The sequence below is a fragment of the Sabethes cyaneus genome, chromosome 3, assembly GCF_943734655.1.
Source record: "Sabethes cyaneus chromosome 3, idSabCyanKW18_F2, whole genome shotgun sequence".
Classification (NCBI taxonomy): Eukaryota; Metazoa; Arthropoda; class Insecta; order Diptera; family Culicidae; genus Sabethes; species Sabethes cyaneus.
The window spans coordinates 111085712-111111315 of record NC_071355.1 but is presented as its reverse complement, the minus strand read 5'-3'; the positions used below and the strand labels follow the sequence as shown (position 1 = coordinate 111111315).

General features: G+C 37.8%; 1 protein-coding gene across 1 annotated transcript; it reads left to right on the top strand.

Moving 5' to 3' along the window:
• Positions 1 to 18579: 18579 nt before the first annotated feature.
• On the top strand, positions 18580 to 21003 carry LOC128740010 (uncharacterized). The gene has a single exon (XM_053835521.1). The coding sequence runs from the start codon at positions 18580 to 18582 to the stop codon at positions 21001 to 21003; it is 2424 nt and encodes an 807-aa protein (XP_053691496.1).
• Positions 21004 to 25604: the final 4601 nt, after the last annotated feature.

Genomic DNA, 25604 nt, shown 5'->3' with positions numbered 1-25604 from the left:
ATCATATACTCCACTTTGCATGAGATTTGGTAGCGGCGTGAAGGACCATGTAGTAAGAATATCCGTTGCAAGCTGTAACGGAGCGGTAGTCTCTCGTATACGACTATCTGTGGTATACCATCTACCGCAACTACTTCCAGAAACGGAACCTACAATGAGTTTCTTACCTCTAACTGTAGAGTTTCGTTTTAGCTCGCGAATTGTATGAGTGTCTGTAAGAGTCACTCTATTAAGTTGATGTGAAAGTCTACATTCTTCTGCAGTAAACTTATTTACCATGTAAGCATAACCCCTCTCGAATTCAGATGTATGCGAATGCATACCACAATGCTTAATTCGGCGCTTCATTATCACCTTGCATTGGAATACATGTATTTCGCTTTTGACATTACGTTGTATGACCTGTATATGCACTTCTTCCGTCGTTAAATTGTTGGATGGTGGAATACAAGATGCTACATCTAATATGGGGCCATCCACATACCACGTGGACAGCTTGGAGGGGGGTGGGGGGTATGAAAGTGTCCACGCTTGTCCACGGAAGGGGGGGAGGGGGTACGGAAAATGTCCACGTGGACAAGTTTTTTTTTTTCATGCAATAGAAATTAGAAATAACTCAGTAGAACTGCAATAGAAATTTTTTTACAACTCTTGCCTTCTTTGTGAAATGATAAATGTAACGGAAGAATCCACGAATATTCACCACTTACGTGACTCATTTATCACAAAGGTCGCACTTGCGCCAAAATGCATTTTGCCTCAAAATCAAATCCAGCTCGCCAAAAAAAGGGCTTCCATCGACAACCTATTTCCAAAAGGCTTCGCCATCAAAAAATTTTACGAATCACATTGCGTCGAAAAGGTCTTGTGTTGCGTTGAAGTAGACGGCCAAGCTGAGATGTTCTGGATACAGATACTCTAGACAAAGATACTCTGGACAGAGAAGAATCGTCAAGCGAAAGTCAAGCTATCAGCTTTCTTGCAGTCGATAATAATTTGCAGTAGACAAGATCATAAGAATTAAGGTCCTAACACCTTGCATACGGATTTTAATACGCTGCGGAAAGTTGACGGAAAATCCATGGAAAAACTCAAATTTCCGCAACGCCTAAAAAGCCGTATGCATTGTGTCACGGCATTTAGACTGGCGCTTCCTTTCACGTCAGCTTTTTGATAAATACTGCATAAATCAAGTTGAAAACAATATTTAGAACAATGCATTTCTGTTTTGTTAAATTTGACATAAGAAAAAAAATGTCCACGTGGACAAACAGGGGAGGGGGGTGGGGGTTGAGGGAATGTCCACACTTGTCCACGGAGGGGGACGGGGGGGTTGAAAATTGGTATTTTTCTGTCCACGTGGTATCTGGATGGCCCCTATTGAATAACTCGTTAAGTTAACTTCCGGATTGCCGCAGTCATAAGCGATTAGTCCGGAACCTTCTTAGGAAAACGCGGATCCGAATGCCGCACATATAATGTAAATAAGCAGAAGTAAATTACCCCACTTGCAGGGTCTAATTATAATCTTACGCTTGGGTTCGGGTTTTGAAATTTGAGCTGCAATCCTTTTCACTTCGTCAAGGTCAATGCACCTCCTTTTCCCATATTCGTATGGTTTAAGGGGACATGAACGACTAAAATTTTTGAAAAAATCATTATTTATTTATTTCAGATTTTGATTCTGCAGTCTTTTCTGCTTATTTGGATACTAATTTTGTAATGATCCGACCACGGGAACGATCCTACACATAAGCATTCCAGAGTGGCGTTGAACAAGTTCAGCCAAATAAAACGCCGCTCCTGGAAAACCACGATTTTCAAACTGTATGTACCTTTTTCTCGGAAACTACACAACGTATTGGAACAAATTTTTTTGACGTAGGACTACGTCTTTGTTTACTATACTGGGACTGGGCAGCACTTTGTCAAAACGAAAATAGAAGTGTAACGTTTGAATGAAAGATTTCAAATGCTAATCTATACCTATAAAAATGGATTTCTGTCTGTCTGTCGGGATGTTCCTTATAGAATCGAAAACTACTGAACCGATCGGCCTGAAAATTTGCATGTAGGGGTTTTTGGGGCCAGGGAAGGTTCTTATTATGGTTAGAGAGCCCTCCCCCCACTAAGAGGGGGGGGGGGCTCCCATACAAACGAAACACCAATTTCTGCATAATTCGCGAACTGATTAAGCAAAAGGAACAAAATTTGGCTTTTGGTGACAAGAATTTTTTCTATGATAAATTGAGACCGCTTCCCTCTTTTGAAGGAAAATTATGACCCCTCTCCCCTTTAAGAAGGGGGGCGTCCATACAAATGATATACAAATTTCCTCATAACTCAAGAACTAATTAAGCAAATGGAACCAAATTTAGCATGTGAAGGTTTTTGGAGGCAAGAATTTTTTTATGGTAAATAAGGACCCCTCCCAACTTTGGGGGAGGCTCCTATACAAACGAAATACAAATTTCCTCATAACTCGAGAACTTGACTGATTATCAAATGTGACCATATTTGGCATGTGGGTATTTTCGGAGAAAAGAATTTTTTCTATGATGAATAAGGACCTCTTACCTTTTTAGAAGGGGGGCTCCCATACAAATGAAATACAAATTTCATCATAACTCCAGAACTAATCAAACAAATAGAACCAAATTTAGCATGTGGGTGTTTTTGCAGGCAATTTTTTTTCTATGGTGAATTGAGACCCCTCCCCTCTTTAGGAGGAGAATTATGACTCCTCTCCCCTTTAAGAGGGGTTTCCATACAAATGAAATACAAATTTCTTCTTAGCTCGAGAACTAACCAAACAAATGGAACCAAATTTGCCATGTGAAGGTTTTTGAAGGCAAGAATTTTTTCTATGATGAATTAGGACCCCTCCGCACTTTGGGAGGGCGGGGGGTTTCCTATACAAATGAAATACAAATTTCCTCATAACTTTATAACTAATCAAGTAAATGAAACTAAACTTGGCATGTGGGTGCTTTGGGAGGCAAATTCTTTTTCTATGGTGCATTGAGACCTCTCCCCTCTTCAGGAGGTAAATTATGACCTCTCTCACGTATAAAAGGGGACGCTCCCATTCAAATAAAATAGGTACAAATTTCCTAATGACTAGAGAACCAATCAACCAAATGGAACCAAATTTGGCATGTGGGGGATTTTGGAGGCAGGAATTTTTTTATAATGGTTTTAGTCGCCTCACCCCTGTGGTAGGGGGATAAGGACTCTCATACAAATAAAACAGAAATTTTTAGGTAACTTAAAAACTAATCGAATTCGAGAAATTTTAGACTCTTCCATAAAACATTAGTCAAAAACAAGATCACCAAAAATTATCAATTAGGGTTATTTATTTTCCTAGGTCTACTGACCTCTATTACTTTCTCTCAGTTGGGTCCGAACGAGCGACAGCGAGTAAGGAGAGAATAACCCCTGCGAAATGGTACTTCTCAAGAAAACATTTTCCGTGAAATGGTACATCCCGCGTAAGGTTTTTCACGAAATGGTATTCTGCGAAACTTTATATTCTGCGTTATGGTCAACCGAGAAGTGGTGTTCCGCAAAACGGTATGCGGCGAAATGTTATATAATGATGGCGAATATTTAAATGCTATGCGCTTTATTTTATCAGGCTAAGCAACGGGGGAGTTATTTTCTACTTTACTGTGAGGAAAATTTGTATATTAAACCACCCATGAACTCCTCAGAAACTTGCAAAAATCGAGATTGTGACAAAGGTCATCAGAGATTCACGATTTATGAACAACACAGTTTAATTTGTGGCAATACGAAGTTTGTCGGGTCAACTAGTAACTACTAAACTACTGAACGAAACTGAACAATTTATATGTCGTCGGATAGATAAAATGATCAGCAATTTTATGGAGGGGGTGAGAGAGTAACTTTATGGAGAGCGTAAGAGGGGGGGGGGGGCTCCTATACAAATGAAACACAAATTTCCTCATAATTCGAGAGCTAAGCAAGCAAAAGGAACCAAATTTGGCATGTGGCGGTTTTTAGAGGTAAGATTTTTTAGAAATTTTTACGTGCCATATTTTGCGTGCCATATTTTCTGCTATGTAACAAGCGGTAAGCTATGAAAGTAAACTAGTAAAACCTTCAAGGAGCAAAAGACAGTGAATCGACGCCGCTAATTTACGTGCCTGTTGCCATTCATACCAAAAGAGAAGGACATTCGAATGGCACGTCATATTTGCGATAAATGTGCTTTGCCTTTAGTGTTATTTGTAACCAATGGCCCTTTTAAAGACCACAAGTGAGTTAAAGTAAGATTATTGAAACATGTCATATTTAATACCATAATCTGTGGGCTGGTCATTCATTACTATTTCAACCTTTATGATGCACACAAGTGATTATTAAAAGAAATCTCTATGTCTCAATGGTTGCAGGCGTTGTACTTATGAACCCCCGTCCACGTATTATCAAAGCCACCATTGCATTCAATGAAGAATTGAATCTGAATATTTCGCTCTTCTCTTTTAAACATTCACCTAAACAATGGCACTCACAAAGTCTTATAAACGTGCATATGCCAGAAATGCATTAGTCTTTGATCTAATGATCTGATATAGTCCTAAGTCACCCTTTCGTACAATCCTTAAGGCTCTATACCTTGCAGTATTTTGTTTTGTTGATAGTAGCTTGGCAAAGGCTTTTACAACTTTTGAGTTTCGTAAATAAAGCACAGCTTGAGAGAAACGAAAAAGAAGAAGAAAAAATGGCTGAAAAAATATAATTTTGTCTTCTTTTTTTCTCTGGCTGTGTTAGGCGTGGTACACAAATTACGTAACGCAAAAATTCCGGATTTTTAACCCCCTCCCTCCCCCATGTAACGATAAGTAACGCTTGGCATAACCCCCCCCCCCCAATAAATTACGTAACGTTGACCAAACCCCCCCCCTTAACATTAAAAAAAACATAAATCGTATATTTTTTTATTTTAACGAATTGAGGAAAATCATATTAAAAACAACAATCAGGCACTGATCCATGTTGAGGTCAATTGGTTTTCAACCATAATATTGTGTCGCCAGCACTAACTTGAACTTCCGAAAAAAAACGGCAAATGATTTTTCGGCCGGTACGGTACGTACATTAAAGCTAGTGTCGGAGGTAGTGCGCTGTATAGCAAATGAGACGTGCTACACAGCACAGCGCACTACTTCCGACACTAGGTTTAATGCACGGTGTGGAAAAAAATTGTTGCCGTTTTTTCGGAAGTCCAATTTTGTCCTGGTTGCACAATACAGTAGACTCTCGGAAAAGTTAACTCTCTGAAAAGTTAATTGTTCAGAAAAGTTAAGCGAATATCAGCTCTCATGCAACGGTCTAAAAAGTTAATTTTTGCCTTAACTTTTCTGAGAGTTTGAATTCATTGGTTGTCCAAGCGTTCGTCCACACGTGTGTTTAGCTTCTATCTTTATTTCTCATTTTTCGGTTTATTGTCGCCTTTCCACAGTTTCATACAGAGTTGCATCATAACTGGGAATAAATTAAACTCTTGTACCGGACAGTTCTAACAACAGTTCAATACAGGCACATAGTTACTTCAGGATTATTGATAACATACTGGAAAAGCTCAGATTGAATTTTAATTGCAAAAGAAGGAACTAAAAATATGCGCAAACATTATCAAAACGTAGTCGCACACTACGAAAAAACAAAAGTAAACTAGTGAACCGACTATTTTAAACTTACTGAAAAGAACTAACTATTATTTCATAATGATCTTACTACATATTTCTTTTCATTAGAACTTCTAGATACATAAAAATGTGTACCCTATATCCTGGAATGCATTTTTCGCCTTTGTATTTATCATTTTCAATGATTTTTAGGACTACTCAGAAAGTTAATATTTCGGAAAAGTTAATCGACCCATTCCCCAATCGATTAACTTTTCCGAGAGTCCACTGTATTCGGAAATGTAGTAGGAACGTCTTCATCAGCTACAAACTATAATTTTGAATTTGAATCTCCATCAGTCTAAACCAATTCACTATTTCACGCCATCAACTCGTCCTTTCTTCGTTTTGCAGATATTTTTTGGTACCGCCATCCGGGGTGACATTGTGCCACGGGGGTGAGATTGGGCCAAAAACCAAAAATGTTTATTTGTGAAAATTTATTATATCTATAGAAACTGGTGACCTAAATTCAAACTGATGATGAACATAACATATTTATCCATAACTTAGAGTGGAACACAGATGATATTTGCAAACTATTTAGCCCAAACAGGGCTTCAAAGTTCGCGATCAAAAATACTCGGAAATAACGCTTGTAAAAAATGTCCCCCATAAACCAACCCAAACAAGAAATGGCATCAACTTGCTATTTTGAAGGTATATAAACTAATCATTTACAATGTATTGAAAAGTTATTATGCGTTGGATAAGTTTTGATTACGAAAACAATATTTTTCGAAACTTTGTACTTCTCGAGCTTCATGGGGGTGAGATTGTGCCAAGCCATAATGATCGATCCTATTTGTGGATTTCACATACACAACAAAAATACGTCAGTATACACCAGTACACTCACATTCCTTACTATTGAGCACAATATTTTGACAGATTAGATTGCATCATCCCTTTTAGAGCAAACAGTATCATATGTCTGCTGAATAATTTAAACTAATTTTTACTTTTTCTCTGGAAATTTCAGATACTTTGAATAAACACTCTAATATAAGACGAATATATTATACCGTGTATAAACTGCAAGTTTTAAGGAGGGGGAGGGGCGAGGGATGTTCTGCGGCTGCGGGTTCTCGAATGAAGTAATGGTTACTGTTGTTAAATGATCGAACAGGTATGCCCCCTTGGGATACACCCCTTCATATATCTCCCCTTTGTTAACCCTCGAAACGCTGCTGGTTATATAAAGGCTGTCCATTGAGTACGAACTCATTTTTAGTTATTTCAGACCTCCCCGGGTTATTTTCGTTCATAATTTTTGTATGACGCGTTGTTTTTGGCCGATCCCCTGCCCCTAATAGTCCACTTAGTTCATAGACAGCCCCATATGAACTACTTTATACTGATATTTATGTGTATTGTTTATAAACATGCTAATGTTCACTGTTTAGATTTTTAGCCTAACTTTATCTTTTTGGCACAATATCACCCCCTAGAAGGGGTGAGATTGTGCCAAAGTTCATGCACTTCCAGTAAAATAAGGTTTCATTGTAATTAAACCATCTCTACGGTAGTTGTTAATTGAACAATTTAGTATAATTTGACAGGTTTGAAATCAACTTAGTTCCTAAATTGCGTGTATACTGAGCTATAGAACAAAAACATATCCTTTTTTGGCACAATCTCGCCCCGGATGACGGTATTCATAATTTTGTTACGTAACTGTTCTTCTGTCTCCCCCTCCCCCCTATGTAACAAAAAGTAACGCAAACTCGACCCCCCTCCCTCCCCTCCAAGCGTTACGTAATTTGTGCACGAAGCCTTACGTTTACAAACCTCAAAAGTTATAAAAGTCTTTGCCTAGCTACTACCAACAAAACAAAAAAAAGTTTGTTCCAATACGTTGTGTAGTTTCTGAGAAAAAGGTACATAAAGTTTGAAAATCGTAGTTTTCCAGGAGCGGTGTTTTATTCCGCTGAAGTTGTTCCACGCTGCATTGGAATGCTTATATGTATGATCGTTTTTCAGTCCCTTTCCGTGGTCGGATCATAACAAATTTAGTATCAAAATAAGCGGAAAAGACTGTAGAATCAAAATCTGAAATAAAAATATAATGATTTTTTCAAAATTTTTAGTCGTTTATGTCCCCTTAAATATTTCGTTTGGCGTTCTGTTTACTACACCAACGAAGTTATTTTTATTGCCTGCACGTGACTTTACAGCATGCGGCTTCCTAGAAATTTCCTCTTCAAAATTTTGCTTTATTGTTTGCTTGAGTTCAACGCCCAAATTTTCTTCTCCTTTTGCGGTACCCCCCTCTTCACTCGGAGGATTTACGTATAGTACGGCTAACTTAACAACGGGTCTTCCTGTCGTCGTTCTGATTGTGGCCGAGCGAATCTTTTGGTCTTTACCCGGATGTACTTCTATTATCATTCCCTTTTGCCACTTTGCTTTATGATGATCATCGGTTATCATTACGATGTCACCAACACGTATATTGCGAATCTCTTCTGACCATTTGGATCTCCTTGCTATTGAAGGAAGATACTCATGTTACCAACGATCCCAATAATTTTTGCTAGTACTTGAACGCGCTTCCACTGTTGTTTTGACGCTTCCGCTTTAGAGATGTCATTCAGGGAAGGTTCTGCTTCCCCGGCGCATCCAAATAAAAAGTGGTTTGGAGTGAGTGGTTCATCATCAGTGGCGTCAAGTGAAATGGCTGTTAGTTGCCTACAATTTATTATAAATTCAATTTCTGCCAAGAGGTGTTTAAAGACATTGTTTCACTGGGCATTTCGTACACCTGCCTCTCCCAGCATCAACCTTGGTGTGGAGAGGCTGGAGTATTAAAATGCCATTCAATTTCTCCAGTAGACAATCGACGTTGAAGTTTTTCAGCTCGTTATCTGCTCCTACAAAATTAGTTCCGTTATCGCTATAAAGGTACTTAATTCTACCTCGTCTAGCTTGAACTGTATTGAGGCACAATAAAAATGCATTTGCACTTAAGTTTTGTGCCACTTCTATATAAACAGCTCTAGTTGTCATACATGTAAATAGATCTTTTCTCCGACCGTCTATTAACTGGTACGTTATATGGACCAAAATAATCCACTCTCGTATGTGTAAATGGCTTTATGAATGGTTGTAATCTACACTCGGGCAATGGTGCCATTTTAGGCGCCTTTGCTTTCGCTAATTCATTCTTACAACGCTGGCAACGATTTTTAATTTTTCTCATACCGGCATCAATGTGAACGATATGATATTTCTGTTGGACTGATTGGCGTAGCTAGAGGGGGTGCCTAGGGTACCAGGCCCCCTCCAGAATTCTGCAGGCCCCCTCCAAAAATTTTCCCGTTGTAATTTAAAAACTGGAAAAAAATTCAGTGTATGTGTTCCCACTGGGTAAATGTTTTCTTTTTTGCTAGGTATCGCAAACGCGCAGTTGTCATCGCCATCAGTAGCCATCAGTAGCCATCAGTAGCCTGGTAACCACCCCGGCTTATGGTGTTTTAAGCAGGTGCCTCCATTCAACTCGATCTTGGGCCACTCGTCGCCAATTTCCCAGTCTCAGAAGTCACAAATCACTTTCGACTTGGTCGAGCCATCTTTGCACGTTAAGCTTTTTTGTTCCTGGTGCTAGTGCAGTTATTGAAGCGAACTGTTTTCGTTGCACTGACGTCCGGTATCCTTACGACGTGTCCGGCCAACCGTAACCTACTGACTTTCGCCAGATGACGATGGGAATCTCTCCAAACAGGTTCTGTAGCTCGTGATTCATACGTCTCTGTCACCGTCCGCAGTACCTTCCGCGCGAACACGGCAAGGGCGCGTATGTCCTCCATGAGTTGTGTCCCGGCTGCAAGTTCTTCGTATTGTGGCGTATGTTTCTTGATCGTAGCTTTATGCAAAGGGCAAAGCAGGCCCGATTTCCCGCTTAAATGCGCCGCTAAAACTCTTTACTACTGTTGTCCGTAGTCACCAGCGATCCCAAATACACGAGCTCATCTGCCACTTCTAGTTCGCCGCCAGTGGGAGGCACGTGTTTGATTTTCAAACCGACAAGCGATGGTAAATAGCATGCAAGACGGATTCGAAAGTGTCTCCGAGTTACACACGAGATACATAACTCTATATAATGTAGCTGTGAGCAGTTGCGTCAGTTTATCCGGAAAACCGTGTTCGTACATTATCTGCCATAGTTGTCGTCGATCTAGTGCATCGTATGCTGCTTTGAAATCAATAAAGATGTGATGCTTGGGCACGTTGTACTCACGATATTTCTGCAAGATCTGTCGTGAACATTTGGTCCGTAATTGCGCGAGCTCTCATTAAGCCCACCTGGTATTTCCCTACAGAACTCTGTGCTATCGGTGGCAGCCGGCATAATAGGATCATAATGAATTTTTTTTTGGAAGGCACCCCCTAGGCCCCCTCCAGGGAAATTACCTAGCTACGCCAATGGTTGGACTGCTGCTATAGTATCCTTCATTTTCTTATGCTTGAAACGCTCATGTTGGTGTTTCAGTATTGACTCCGATACATGGTGTTTATCTGGTAAAATGTAGGAATATCGAGCCGCATAGGGAACAAATTTCGTATTTTTGTAACGTGTTTCTGATCTCATTATACCGTTGCCTGCCACAAACGGCGTAAGAGTTCAAATCCTACTGCTTCTATCAACCGTTCCAGTAGTTTGCAATTCCACCATCTCATCAGGAAACGCATTCCATTGTGCGGTTCGAATCAAAAACTCTTCAGCTTACTGCATATCAGAAGCGGTTATTATGTTATTAAAGGGTAAGTTTCGCCTTTTACTTCGCCTCCCAGTTGGCCTCGAAGTAAGACGCTGGTCTAATAAGCCAGTCGTCGTATGGTCGCATCTCGGCTGGGAGAGGCTGTTAGAGTCAATAGGATCGTAGCACTGACCCCGCACTGTCCTGTATTCTGACAGCTGGTTGCGAAGTCTGTAGTATAAAAACAGAAGGTCAAATTTCGATAACGGAATTAGCACTCAGGATTTGCTTTGCTTCGCCTTTTACTTTTAATGAATTACGCGAACTTTTTTATTTTGCAGAGTGCTCTTTTCAATCGATTCCAATCAGAGCACCAAGTAATACATAAAATATCGAATTGTGGTTTATCGATTTCCTTTAGCGTATACATGGGTCGTAATTCTTCATGACATGACTCTTTAATTGATGTATCATTGAATTTCGTTGCTCATTCGTTTTCCTCTAGTTTTAAAAAGGATGGGCGCTCGTGGATGGTATGGCATTACTCGACATGCAGCAGTTAAATCCATTCACGAATAACCGTGACCGGGCTCAGGACTTGGTGTTTGCTAATGTCAATGCAGTCAATCAGTGCGATGTAATTCAACCACCTGAAGCCATTATCAAAGTTGATCCGTTACATCCTACAATACTTGTCACTCTTAGTTGTCCGTCTCATTCGATACGAAGAGGTACTTGACGAACCAGAGTTTGATTTCTATCGCACCGATTTTTCTGGCCTGAACGAAGCTTTGCATTCAACGGATTGGTCGTTGCTGGATGGGGTTGATGTGAATATGGCTGTATCCCTTTTTAACCAACTGCTCTTATCATTCTTTCGCGACTTCGTCCCTCGACCCAGGCCTAAGCGGAAACCACCCTGGTCAAATTCATGGCTTCGTCGTTTAAAACGTAAGAGATCTGCAGCGCTGAAGAAGTACTCCCGTCTACGGAACGCGATGACCAAACAAGAGTTTGTTAAAGCCAGTAGTCGATACAGAACCCATAACCGCTATCTTTACTCGAGTTATGTTTTGCAAAAGTAGCAACATCTTAAACTAAATCCCAAACGTTTTTGGACATTCGTTAACGAGAAGCGCAAGGAAACTGGACTTCCTGCCCAAATGTTACTAGGTGATTTATCTGCCAGCAATACTGAAGACATCTGCAATCTTTTTGCTCAGCAATTCTCTAGTGTATTCGCCAGTAGCAGTGCTTCAGTCCTTGACGTCCAGGAAGCTCTAAACTTCGTTCCTGCAAACGTGTGCGATATAAACATAACTAGTTTCACGCAAAATGAAGTTGAAGCTGTCTTGAAACAGTTGAAATCATCGGTGTTTCCTGGGCCGGATGGAATAGCGTCGATTATACTGAAAAATAGGGCATCAACTCCTTCGAAACCTCTACAGTTCATTATTAACCAATCACTTCTTCAGGAAACATTTCCAGTATGCTGGAAAAAACTCATATATCTTTCCTGTGTTCAAAACCTCAACCTCAAACTGTGTACTGTCAAAACCTCAACCGCATGAGAGGTTCGTCTAAGAGTAGACATATTTGTAATAAAATTTTAAGTTGTTCCTTTCCAATAATTTTGGCGAATGAAACTAGTTGTGATGAAAGTGTTAGAAGTGAAGAAGTTTTTGGGAATGCTTATAATATTTACAGAGATGACCGAAACTTTCAGGTTTCTGGAAAGAAGTCCGGTGGTGGTGTTTTAATTGCTGTCTCAACTAAACTTGATTCCGATATTATTATTATTACGACATTCAAAGAATTTGAGTATATGTAAGTAAAAGTACTGGTAGCAGGCGAAAAACACGTTTTTTGCTCAGTATACTGAGCCTCCCTCCAAATAACGCAAGTAAATCTGCTTATGAAAATTTTTTCAAGGTTGCTGAACAAATTTTTTCCAAATTTTCCCCGGAAGTGAAAATTTATATATACGGTGTTTTCAATCAACGCAATGCCGGTTTCATTTCAGGCACTAAAAAAGGGGACATCTTACCTCCAATTGTAGGCGAAAATGAAACGCTACAGTTTATTTTTGACAAAACTTCCCGTTTAGGACTTAATCAAATCAATCATGTGAAGAAACAGCAAAATTGCTTTTTAGATTTATTGTTAACAAACATTCATGAAGACTTTTGTGTAACCGCCTCATTGACTCCACTATAGAAAAACGAGGTATTCCATACAGCCATTGAATTTTCTATATTTGTACATGAAAATAAGAGACCCCTTGATTGGGAATATGAGATGTCCACCAGTTTCATTTGGCAAATTATGATATCATTAAATGTTGTCTTAGCACATTGGCAAACCTTTCTCAATTGTGATGAAGGTATCGAAACCTCTGTAGAAATCTTTTACAAATTATTAAATGAAATTATAAATGAGCATGTCCCCCTAAAGAAAGCAAGGCGACATGGCAATTTGAAATATTACATTTGGTTTAACCAACAATTAAAAAACTTGAAAAATTGCAAACTAAAAGCCCATAAAAGGTACAAGAATAATGGCAGTAACGCAAATATGGCCTGTTACTTAGATATTTGTAACCAATTAAATGTAGCCATTGATACTGCATTCGAGCAATATAATTCCAAAACCGAAAGTGAATTAAAACGTCATCCAAAAAATTTCTTTAATAACGTTAAAACTAAATTGAAATCGAACAATTATCCGACAGAAATGTATCTCAACGAAACGGTTGCTAATAACCTAGATGAAATTTGTAATCTATTTTCAACTTTTTTCAAGGAACTTATACTGCTATTTCGGAAACAGATCGGGATTACAGATATTTCGATTTCCTTCCAAAATTTACTACTGCTATCACTATCAAAAAAATCGAAGCACATGTCATTTTAGAAGGTTTAACTAAGTCGGATGCCTCCAAGGGCTGCAGACCCGACGGTATTCCTCCCGTGTTTTTGGAGAAGCTAGCATTAGAACTTACAGCTCCATTGTATCGGCTCCCTTAAATGCGCACGCTGAAAAAATCCATTTAAAAAAAAACATGTTTATCTAAAGGCAGTAAAAATAATTTACTTTGGAGATATTTTTCACTATGTCGTTTTAAAGCAACATTGCGCATTTAAGGGTTAACATGTCACTAGAATCCGGCAATTTCCCTAAGGCATGGAAAGTCTCACACCTCACTCCAATTTTTAAAAGCGGTAAAAAATCTGATATAAGTAACTATTTAGGTATTGTTATTATTTCTTGTATTCCCAAACTTTTTGAAGCAATCATTAATGAATCGTTGTTCAATCAAGTCAAAAATAGAATATCTAATATGCTACATGGATTTTTCAAAGGGCCGCTCAACTAATACAAATCTAATTTAATTCGTTAGTTATTCGGTGAATGCAATGGACAAAGGGAGCTATGTAGAAGCATTATATACTGATTTCAGCAAAGCATTTGATCGCGTTGATATACCCATGCTATTATTCAAATTACCAAAAATAGGAATCCAATCAGATCTGCTTAAATGGATCGAATCCTATCTGACTAATCGTCAGCAAATAGTCAAATTTGAAGGGAAAAAGTCAAACCCTCTAGAAGTAACCTCTGGAGTTCCCCAAGGTTCACATTAAGGCCCGCTTTTGTTTATTTTATTTGTGAACGACATCTTTTTCTTGCTGAGAAATGTTGGGGTATTAATATATGCCGTTGATATGAAACTCTTTTTATTAATAACAAACGAGGAGGACGTCAGAGTATTCCAGCTCGAAATACCGGTTTTCTATATTTGGTGTAACAAAAGTCTTCTTCAACTTAACACTCATAAATGAAGATCAATAACCTTTAGTAGAAAAAGAAACATGCCAAACATTACAATTTCTCTAGGAAATTATTCGGTTGAAAAGTGTGAAAACATCAGAGATTTAGGAGTTATATTAGTCTCAAAACTAACATTTATTGAACACTATAACACAACTATCAACAGAGCTAACAGTATGCTAGAATTTATAAAAAGATTTAGCTACGACTTCCGTGACCCATACACAATAAAAACACTATATCTTGCATATGTGAGGTCAATATTAGAATACTGTAGCAATAGTCCTCTTCAACAACCCCACCGGCACCAGGAACAGGGGGGCCCAACGTGCACGATGGCTCGACCAGGTCGAAAGCGATTTGCGACTTCTGAGACGACTAGGAAATTGGCGACGAGTGGCCCAAGACCGAGTTGAATGGAGACGAGTGCTTCAAACAGCACGAGCCACCCCTGCTGCTGAAGAAGAAGAAGAAGAAGAAGAAGAAGCATAGTCTGGCCACCATTTTCATTAATACACCAGGAACGAATAGCATCAGTACAAAAACCATTCGTGTTGTTTGCTTTGCGTGTACTAAATTGGACAAGCTTTCCTCTTCCCTCTTATGAAGCCCGCTGCTTGCTTATAAATATACAGACACTAAAACAGCGACGTGAGTTCACCAAAACGTCATTTGTAAACGATATTGTTTCAAACCGTATAGATTCTTTAATTTTTACCTTTGTTATACTATATAACAAAGGTTTAGAAATTGGTCGAAAAACACGAAATTGATCCGAGGCCCGTAGGGCCGAATCACATATACCAATCGATAGAGCTCGACGAACTGAGCAATGTCTGTGTGTGTGTGTGTATGTGTGTATGTGTGTATGTGTGTATGTGTGTATGTGTGTATGTGTGTATGTGTGTATGTGCAGCTCATTTTCTATCGCCTGTTTCTCGAAGATGGCTGAACCGATTTGATCGCTTTTACTTTTGTTTGTAAGGTATTATTGTCTAGTATATCACTATTGAATTGCTTTGCGGTCCGACGTTTCGTTTAAAAGTTATAAGCAAAAATGTGAAAACTACGTGACACGCGTTTCTCCTGAACTACGCAACCAATTTTAACGATCTTAGTACCAAACGAAAGCTCTTGCTGTTACTAAACTTTTTACCAAGTTTTATTGAAAACGGACAAGCAGTTTAAAAGTTAGCCTTAAAAAACCATTTTTGATAAGGTTCAAATGATCGCCTGTTTCTCAGAGATGGCCAAGCCGATTTATGCGCTATTAGTTTTATTTGGCAGGTAATATAGCCGGATAGATCACTATTGAATGGTTTTTGGATTGGACGTTTAATTTGAAAGTTATGAGCAATCGTATACGCCACACCAAAATTAACAATAATTTACAATGATTTTAACCAAGATAATTTACCTAATTTCAATTATTTTAATATCAAACGAGAGGTTTTGACACTACGAATATATATGCAAAATTTCATAAGAATTGGTTTTACCGGTCAAAAGATATCAATCCTCGAACGCTCGCGCCAACTTTTGCAACACAGTTACTCGCGCGCACAATAACCCAAAACCAAAGAAAACGTGCGCACTAGAGTTTTGACTAGGAAAACTTGTTTTTAAGTTTATCGAACCTTTGGAAGAGTTTCTTGAAATTGAATGCTCTATCATCTGGTGCAATTTAAATTTGGATTAATCCCCCTACAAGTGAAAAAATTTTTTTTTCAGTTTCAATATAACACATTGATATGTTCTGCAAAGTTTTAGAGCCTATTATTACAAGAAATTTTGCTGAAGACTGTAACCTGAGATAGAAGCGAAGACAGAGAAATCTTATTTATTGTTTCTGTATTTGTAAAATCAGTTTTTCTATTTTAGCTCTTTTTGTATGACATGACTTTTTCATGTGTTACAAAGTTATACAAATAGTAAAAATACACAACTTTGCTGAAAATAGTATACCTCTATGTTTGCTTGTTTAGGAACTGTAGAACTTTGATTATAAAAATACCCTGATTTTAACCCCGAATTACTCGACTACCAACTGACGGATACATTTTAAACATTTTACATTTGCTGATAGTTTTGCTACATACAGACATCATTTTTCCATATGAAGTAACGTGAAAAAATTCCAGTTTGGGGCCAATAGCGGTACACCTACGGTTGCCAGTATGCCAGATAAATCTGGGTTTTGCCAGATTTTTGATTGCGCGCCAGACCAACAGACAAAGCTTAAAACCTTCCAGATATTTGGCACTGTGCCAGATTTTCGATTATCCGTCTTGCAAAAAGGTCATCACTTCTAATTTTGGACAAAATTTTGCATCTACGGTGAGCAAAACGAGCAAGATTTTTTCAGCAAAACGCCTCCCCATCGGACTAATTTACCACCAGATTTTTGCCAGACACTTTTATTCGTGTTCGCCAGATTTTCGGGAAAACCTGGTGGCAACCTTGGGTACACCTCACATGCTGCTTGCTTCGTTTCTGTGCTATCGGTTTATGCTGATCTATTTTCCTAACAATTTAAAGTATTATTGCATTGAATAATTCAGACATTTTGCTGAACATTTTTTTGAAGAATATACGTTAGTTAAACACCGATTGGTAAATATGGCATTCAAAAACTTACACATGTTATTCAGTATACAACAGCGTGGGTAACCGAAGGTTAATAAAAATTGATGAAATTTTTTCAAGAAGACCTTATTGATGCATAGTTATGCATAGTTCAAAAACCTATAAACTAGACCTTTACTACGCAATGTATATGTTAAAGAATAATATTTCTTCTCACAACTTACTTTTACTTGCACTTACCCACATTAGTAACAACTTACTCAGCAATTTCATGAGAAAAAGAACTATCAAAATTTGTAAGTGCTACTATTTTGTTCAAATTTTGTAAGCTTATTCAATTTCCAAAATTTTTATGTAAACCAACGCACAATGCAACGTTAACTAATAGATGAATTATGTTCCGAAGACGTGTCGATTTCTATCTCATATAGCAAGTAAGACCGTATAACAAAGGTTCCTTTCACCAATAGGTGGATTAAATCAGGTTTTTTTTTATCTAAACTCAGCTTTTATGTACCGAACCGTCAATTGCGGAACCGAAATATATTTAGCACAAGTCACTGTCGCAAAAACTATGCCAAATTCGGGCCTTTAAATCAGATGATGATCGCCCATAACCAACATTGCGAAAATATTGACTTTACTAAGTCTAAATTAAAATTAAAACAATAATTTAATTCGACGCGTTAAATGTAAGCAATATTATGTAATTAAAAAATTACACGGTTCAGTTTTCTTTGTAGATTGCACTGTAGTAGGGTAATTGATCTTGAATGGACCTATTTAGCGCTTTTTAACACCACCACTCGCACTCCTGCTCAATTTACTCGTCATTTATAAATAATATGTGGTGATGTTACTATTTGTTGGGAAGTACCAACACTTTTTTTCTACATTATCAGTACTTTAAAAATGTATAATTGATGAAACTTTTATTAAATATATCGTTTTTTGCCAAAGCCTTTTTTTGATCTTGAATGGACCCAACATGATCTTGAATTGGACCTATTTTTGATTTTGAAATGGACCTAAATTTGGATTGCTATAGTTTCTTCCATGTAAATGAACAAAATAATAACAAAGAATTTTTTTTAATAGTACAACTATACTACTGTTATTTATTAATAGGACACAAGGTTGAACAGCTTTTACCTTTCTTATACTCTGTTAGAAAGGTATGAAAGTCGGTTGAAAAATTTGAAATCAGTCACAATCGCCGAGGGTCTTGTTTTTATATCACCCCAACAATTGAACAATGTTTCAGAGACTTGATATGCGTGATGTATGTATCTGTGTGTGACATTTGTATATTGGGAATTTATTATTACCTGTTGTTCAGATATGGTTGAAACGATTTCTACGTCATAAAAAATTATGTCGCCTATTAGTTTCAAAAATTTAAACCATTCATTAAAAATATGTAATATAACTTCCCAAGTAACACACAAAACAAGTTCTTCAGGGAAAGTAGTCGTTTAAGAGTACTATAAACGTACTTTGAAAACATGTGTCGTTATTATTGATATTGACGTGGTACAAAGACATGTGGAGGAATCGGGCTATACGTGCGTAAAGGAATCAAAGCTACACCAATACTCAAATCAACATTCGACCCAACCGTCCCCGTCGGTCAAAGGTTTGAATTTCTTGCCGTAAAAGTGAGGATCAATGAGCTGAATATCTGTGTGGTAGCTCTCTACAATCCAGTCTGTTCTAATCCCCATTTCCCTCAGTGCTACGAAAAAATGCTTCTCGATCTACTCGATATTGGATATGACAGACTATTTGTGACTGGTGACTTTAATATTAATATTGCCTCGACTCGTCCGACAACAAACCACACAGCGTTGCATCATATCAACAATACCTTCAACTTAACAATCCTTCCTACTGGTCCCACACGCATCACCGATCACACCACAACAACGATTGACCTGCTGATCACCGACAATCCAGGTTCGGTGATTAAATCAAAAACCATTATAGGCAGTACAATTTCGGACCACGAGGTAGTGTACTTACTAGCGAACATCAAGCTGCAGAGAACTGTTCCCCAAACCATGCGTGTTCGAAATTTCCGAGCCATTAATTCTCTCCAGCTGCAAGCCGACCTCCAAGCAAAAGACGTTCAACACTTCTACGCTGCTGAGGACTCTTCGGTGAAGGCGGATCTACTTACTGCCGAACTCAAGAATCTACTCCAGCACCATGCTCCTGAGCGCACAATTGTAGTACGTGACAAACGAACACCATGGATCACGGAACATATCAAGCATGCTGTGGAGCTGAAATCACTAGCATATACCCTGTATTCACGCAACCCGAACAGAACCAGAGGAGATGGCCAATGGCAGGACTATGTACGAAAGCGCGACAGAGCCAACTCCCTCATTTTCGAAGCCAAAAAACGATATGCCGAGCAGCATTTCGATCATACTCTGCCAGCGAAGCAACTGTGGTGCAACTTAAGAAGAGAAGGTGTACATAATAATGCGAAAAAGACCCCACATACCGAAGAAACTAATGCGGATGAGCTAAACCGTTTCTTCAGCGATGGCCATCGCCAGGTGCAGGGCGCAAACCAAGTCAGAACACCGTTTGCACCCCTCCACCGCTCAACGATTGATCGAGGTGCAACCGAATTCAACTTCCGTCGCACAAACACTAACGAAATATGTCGTGAAATATTCGCAATCCAAACGAATGCAACTGGCTCGGATGAAATTCCTATTTCCTTCATTAAATTATTATGTCCATTTATCCTTCCACACCTGTCCCACCTGTTCAACTTTATAATTGAATCTAAATCCTTCCCCTCCAACTGGAAAAAAGCTATCATCACCCCCATCCCTAAACAATCCAACCCAACCCAGCCAAAAGACTTTCGGCCAATTAGTGTACTACCTGCCATGTCGAAAGTGCTAGAAAAAATCCTTCTTTCACAAATCACGGAGTACCTGGATAATCCACACGTGCCTTTTCCTCTGCTGGCGAAACATCAATCGGGCTATCGAAAATCATACAGTACTACTACTGCTCTTGCCAAAGTAGTACATGATGTATATTCCAACCTCGACAACCACACTTGCACGGTCATGGTCCTTGTCGATTTTTCTCTCGCATTTAACTGCGTAGATCATCAGATTCTTGGGACTAAACTTCACAATGAGTTCCTTTTCTCGGATGCAGCATGCGATCTGGTGGCTTCATTCTTGGAACGCAGAAAGCAATCGGTCCGCCTGGGTGGAATCCTATCAGAGGAGCGAGATGTTCACGATGGAACTCCCCAGGGGTCTTGTCTGAGCGCGATTCTTTTTAGCTTGTACATAAACAGCCTGCCATCGACGTTAAAATGCAGCTACCATCTATACGCTGATGATTTGCAGGTCTATTTTTCTGGTCCAGCCTCTGATGTGGACAGACTTGTACGAGCCATCAACACAGACCTCGAAGCCATTGTGCACTGGGCCGATGCAAACCGGTTGGCCCCTAATCCAAAGAAAACTCAAGCCATCATCTTCAGTAAGACTGGGCCAATACTACCACAAAGCAGCATTAGTTTTTGTGGTGAAATAGTGCCACTCTCTAATGAAGTAACGAACCTTGGACTTAAACTAGATCGCAGTTTGACTTGGGCTCATCAAGTGAACGACGTCGTCATGAAAACCTACAACGTTTTACGCACGTTTCGCCGTTTTTCCGCGGTGCTTTCACTGCAGACACGATGTAAGCTGGTGAGAGCGGTGGTAATGCCCATCTTCACGTATGGCGATATTGTATACTATCCTGGACTGTCAGCAACCCTAAAAGATCAATTGCAACGATGTTTCAAATCAGCTGTACGATTTGTCTACAAGCTGCGGCGACGAGACACAACCGCAGCTGTTCGAAATTCTATCCTCGGAGTCGATCTACCGTCTAACTATCGACTTAGAATCTGTTGCTTCATACGACAGGCCTACTACGGTAACCAACCTGGCTATATTCAACAGCATCTGCAACCCGGGCAGCAACAACGAACGCGATGTCTCATCATTCCTAGGCATACAACAAGCAGTGGGAAAAGCGTACTCATATACGGAGCCACGTGCTGGAATGGTCTCCCAATAGACGCTAAATTAAAGCCAACTCTGTCTGCCTTCAAAAACTGTACAAAAAGACTGGTTTAATTGTTTATTGTTAGTGCTTACTTATTAAGAATAATACTTATCTAATTTGTATGTTCTATTTAGTCACATTGTACCTATTTTCCTTAATGTATTTTCCTTGACCTGATACAAAAGTTTCAAACTAACAGGCTATCGTAAGAAATAAACAAACAAATTACAAATTACAAATTATTAAGGTTTTGCGATGTTTTGTGATAACATGAATTTATTTGACAGCTCATATCAAATGAATAATGTTTGTTTTTGTCAACATGTCAACACAAAGTTTTTATTATATCTCCATTACTAAATCTCAACTACTGGAGGAACAAGTTGTAGCTTATGCTATAATAACGTTTTAAAATGGTATGAAATACCCTGATACATACTTCTTTCAATTGTTGTTTGATTAGACTTAAATTTTTTGCGCTTTTCTGGTAATAGAGAAGTTCTGATGTATGTAATGTTATACTATTTTATAACAAGCTGTGTTGCTTGGGTTGTATTAAACGTAGTTTATCAAGTACAGTGGGGTTCGAGTTTTTATTTAGTGACTACATATATCGAAAGGTCGGACTTTTACTGACGTAGGACTACGTCTTACTGCAAAGTATCTAAAGGTTTGCGACAGCCCCTGTCGAACATTTTGAATATAAAACCGTTGCAATCGTGAAAAATTCGTTAATTAGTGGTAATTATTCAATTTTTGACACATTTATATGCAATTTTTTCAGTTGAAAAATGGTCTAGATTTTGCCACGGTTTCGATTTTGGCAACATAGGCGACACGCATTTGTTGTCAAATTCGAAAGCATACTGTAAATGGTGCTTGAAAAAATTAGACTTGGTAATTCTACTAGGTTTAAAGGTAAGGTTAGATACTAGGTTTTAATTTTAAATGATAGTCGATGAAGAACTGTACCAGATAGAAAATAGGTGAACCTTCCTATTTTCTATTTGGTACAGTTGAATATTTTAGATCTCAGGGTCACTCAATTTCGGTGGACAAGGAGGTATTAATTTTGTCACAAGTCAGAGGGGAGAGGTGCTTAAAGAAAACTTTACATCCCCCAAGAAAAAAAATCAGAGGGGTTGTGTATAAGATGTGACCACGGATGACGTAGTACAACGTTAGTCGGGTTGCATGATTTTGAATATTTTACTAAACTGATTTTTAATCTCTGTCAATCGATCAAAAGGTGATGTGAAGTCAACCGGCTTACTTATCGGCGGAATATAAGGTCTTTGCAAAATATTTTTTAAGTTTTTGTCACCCCAAGTTTTTGTCAAAGGGGGGGGGGCCTTTAGAAATTGACTTGAAAAATCGGGGGCCTAAAAAAAATTTGTAGACTATGAGTATAAAATCAATTGTCCGTGTGCTATCCAGCCTGAAAAACTCGAAAAATGAGTGTACTTAACACTTCTAGCACGAAACAAAAATGGAAATTCGAATTCGGAGTTTCCGAAAATCGTCCAAAAAAATTCTCTCGTTTTTGTCTTCTTTTTGTACATTTTTGCATGGAAAATAATAACGTATATATTAAAAGCAAGAACAGATTTGGTTTTCACGCTTAAACTTTAAATAAAAATGCTTAAAACCCATGTTTTTTGCTCGATTAAAAAATTTACTTTGTTACCCCCCCTTCAGTGGCCCAACACCGGAAGGACAAAAACTTTATAAAATATTTGTAATGGCCTAATTTTACTTTATTCTGAGCCTCATGATTATTTTAACTAAACTATTTAGAAAATTATCAAATACGATATTATTTTTTTAGGCATATCCAGTTCGAAAATGGTCCAGATATTGATCTAAATTTTATATTTTTTGCACCATATCATTATACAGGCCTTTACCTAATTTCTAAATCCTCCATTGACGCACAGATGATTTTATTGCTAAACCGGATAGTTTTGTAGGAAGGTTGGGCATCACAAAGTTTCTCGAGGGTGAGGAAGTTGACGTTCTTAATCATCAGAAGTGGCTGCTTCTTTTTACTCAGACGAGTCTGATTTTGTGACTACAGGATCCGGTTGAATTTTATTGGCCTTAGGGTTTTCGGTCAGCGCGCTAAAGGTGTTTTGAAACTTTGGTATATGCTTGATTAACGTGTGTAAACTATTTCTCATCTGAGTTTTGTCAAAACTTAAACTTACAGCAAAACTTTTTGCTGTATTTATATGGAAAATACAGGACGTTAGTCCAGGAAACAAAAATTTGATTCCAACCATTTTTACGATGTTGGCCGTAGATGCAGGGATATCCACTTTAAATAGAGTTTGGAATATTAGCTCCGTAACTCAATTCGAAGTTCCAATATTAGAGTTTTCTATACAATAAAGGTATATATAAATCTTCAGAATTGTATTCTCAAATAACTTGTTTCATTCTTCTGTGTATTACTTTTAATGATACAAGAATTGTCCCGTTTAGCATAATTTGGGAATTTTTTTACATAGGGCGAACAAATTGGGAAAATTTTGCTTTACTTATATAAATTACTTATATAGATTCTGTAGATTACACTTTTGCTTCATGCTAAAACAAATACGTAAAATCCAATTGAAAAATTTAAGTGTAACAGGTTTTGTGCTAAATGCCAATGACGCAAAAATAGCTCTTTTTTAAGGGATATAGTACCTTTTACACCATATTTTTTGCTTAATTTCAAATATTTTTTCTCGATAACGCGAAAGGCAAATTGAATCGGGTTTTTTGCATTCGAAACATTGCATTTTATACTCCATGAATTGCGGTACCATTGATTGGCGCTGGGGGCTTATCCGAATTGAAAAATTCCAAAACGACATGAGAGAACATTTAATTATCTCGTGTTTGATCCATCCTTTTTTAGAATCCGAACACATAACAAAATGGCGGACATTGATACATAAAAGTATGGTTTTTAAGCGAAAAAATTGACTTTAAACATTTCTAAAAAATACAAAAATTACAATATCAAGAAAAGGATGGGTCAAACACTAGATAATTTTGTTGGCTTTCAAACAAAAAAAGAATCATAAGAATTGCTTGAGCCGTTCTTGAGATATTTATGGTACCGACTTTCAAAATCTGGTTTCGAGAAAAACGACGTTGAAGTTTTTACTCGTTGTTTAATCGCTCCAGACATGCGCGGTACAAATAGCTGTAACTTTGTCAACATTTGGAATTCATGCAAACGACTTCAAACACATATGGTCAAAATGTTAATCTTTCGAAATAATCAATAAAAAAAAATTAGGTTTTAAAAAATTGAAAAGGTACTATGCCCCCTTAACAGAAGGCAGTTAGTATCCCTCTTATCTTTTGATCCATCTTATCTTTTAATCAATGATGGTTAAAATTTTTGTACAATATTGATTTTGTACAAATTAAGTTTATATTATTTTAAGCATAAAATGACATATGTTAGCTAACTAATTAGGAAGACTTTTTAGTTTCAAAACTAGAGGCTACAATGTACAAACACTATGAAGCAACTACGAAAAAGGATGAGTGATAGTTAGTTATATCAATATAATTAAGTTTTTATTTAGGCTATAAATCAAGCCTACTTTCAATATCCCGTGCTTATAGATTAATTATAAACGGAAATACTATAGTGACAACAAGCGGTTTTATGGAATATACAACGACGTGTTCGTTGATGGTAGGCAATAATAGCTACCGGCAGTGATGTCTCGGAGCGCAAAACTAGGTCCATTCTAAAATCAATACTAGGTCCATTCAAGATCAAAAAAGGGGGTTAACATTTTTAAGGAATTTGAAGATTTTACTGGTTTTACTGAACTTTTAAATACCTAAATTGAAATTACACATATTTTAGCATCATTTTAAGAGTATTGTTTTATTTCAAACCAGAAGGGTTCCGGGTAGTAACAGTTTGAAAATACTCTATGGTGACTGCCAAAACGCTGAAAAACAGCTACTTTTAAATACGCGGCAATAAAATAGTTTTGGCTATAATTTTAATTTAATTTTAGTATATTTACGTTCAGAAATGATTAAAGATAAACATAAAAGCTAAATACAGTACAAAGACTTGATAATTATATACTAAAATTCTTATTTAAAAATAGGTCCATTCAAGATCAGAATTCGACTAGGTCCATTTCAAAATCATTTACCCTAATAGTATTAATATAATATAATAACTAATGTAAAAGGTCTACTATGATTTGACGACTCAATAAATAAATTTAAAAAAAAATAACTAAATAAAAAGGCAAACAAAAACGATATTGCCAATTACCGCGGGATTACGTCGCTTTGCGCTGACTGGAAATTATTTGAGATCCTCATTGGTGGCTCGCTGCACAGATGTTTTGCACAATACATCTCAACTGATCAACATGGCTTTTTTCCTGGTCGCCCGATCAGCACAAACAGGCTTGTTATTTCCTCACTCATTGTGCACAAAGTGCAACTTAAGTTTTCAATTCAATGAGCAGAACTTCTTTCAGAAATGAGAAATAAATCCACACAATGAGAAACAAACTAAACATAAAGAGAAAAACTGACGCGCAGAAAAACTTCTTATTGCGCTCTTTAAATGAAAAACTTTTGGGTCCGCTCTCGGTCCTCTCGGTAGCTACAGCAGTAAGCGTCAAAACGAAACAAC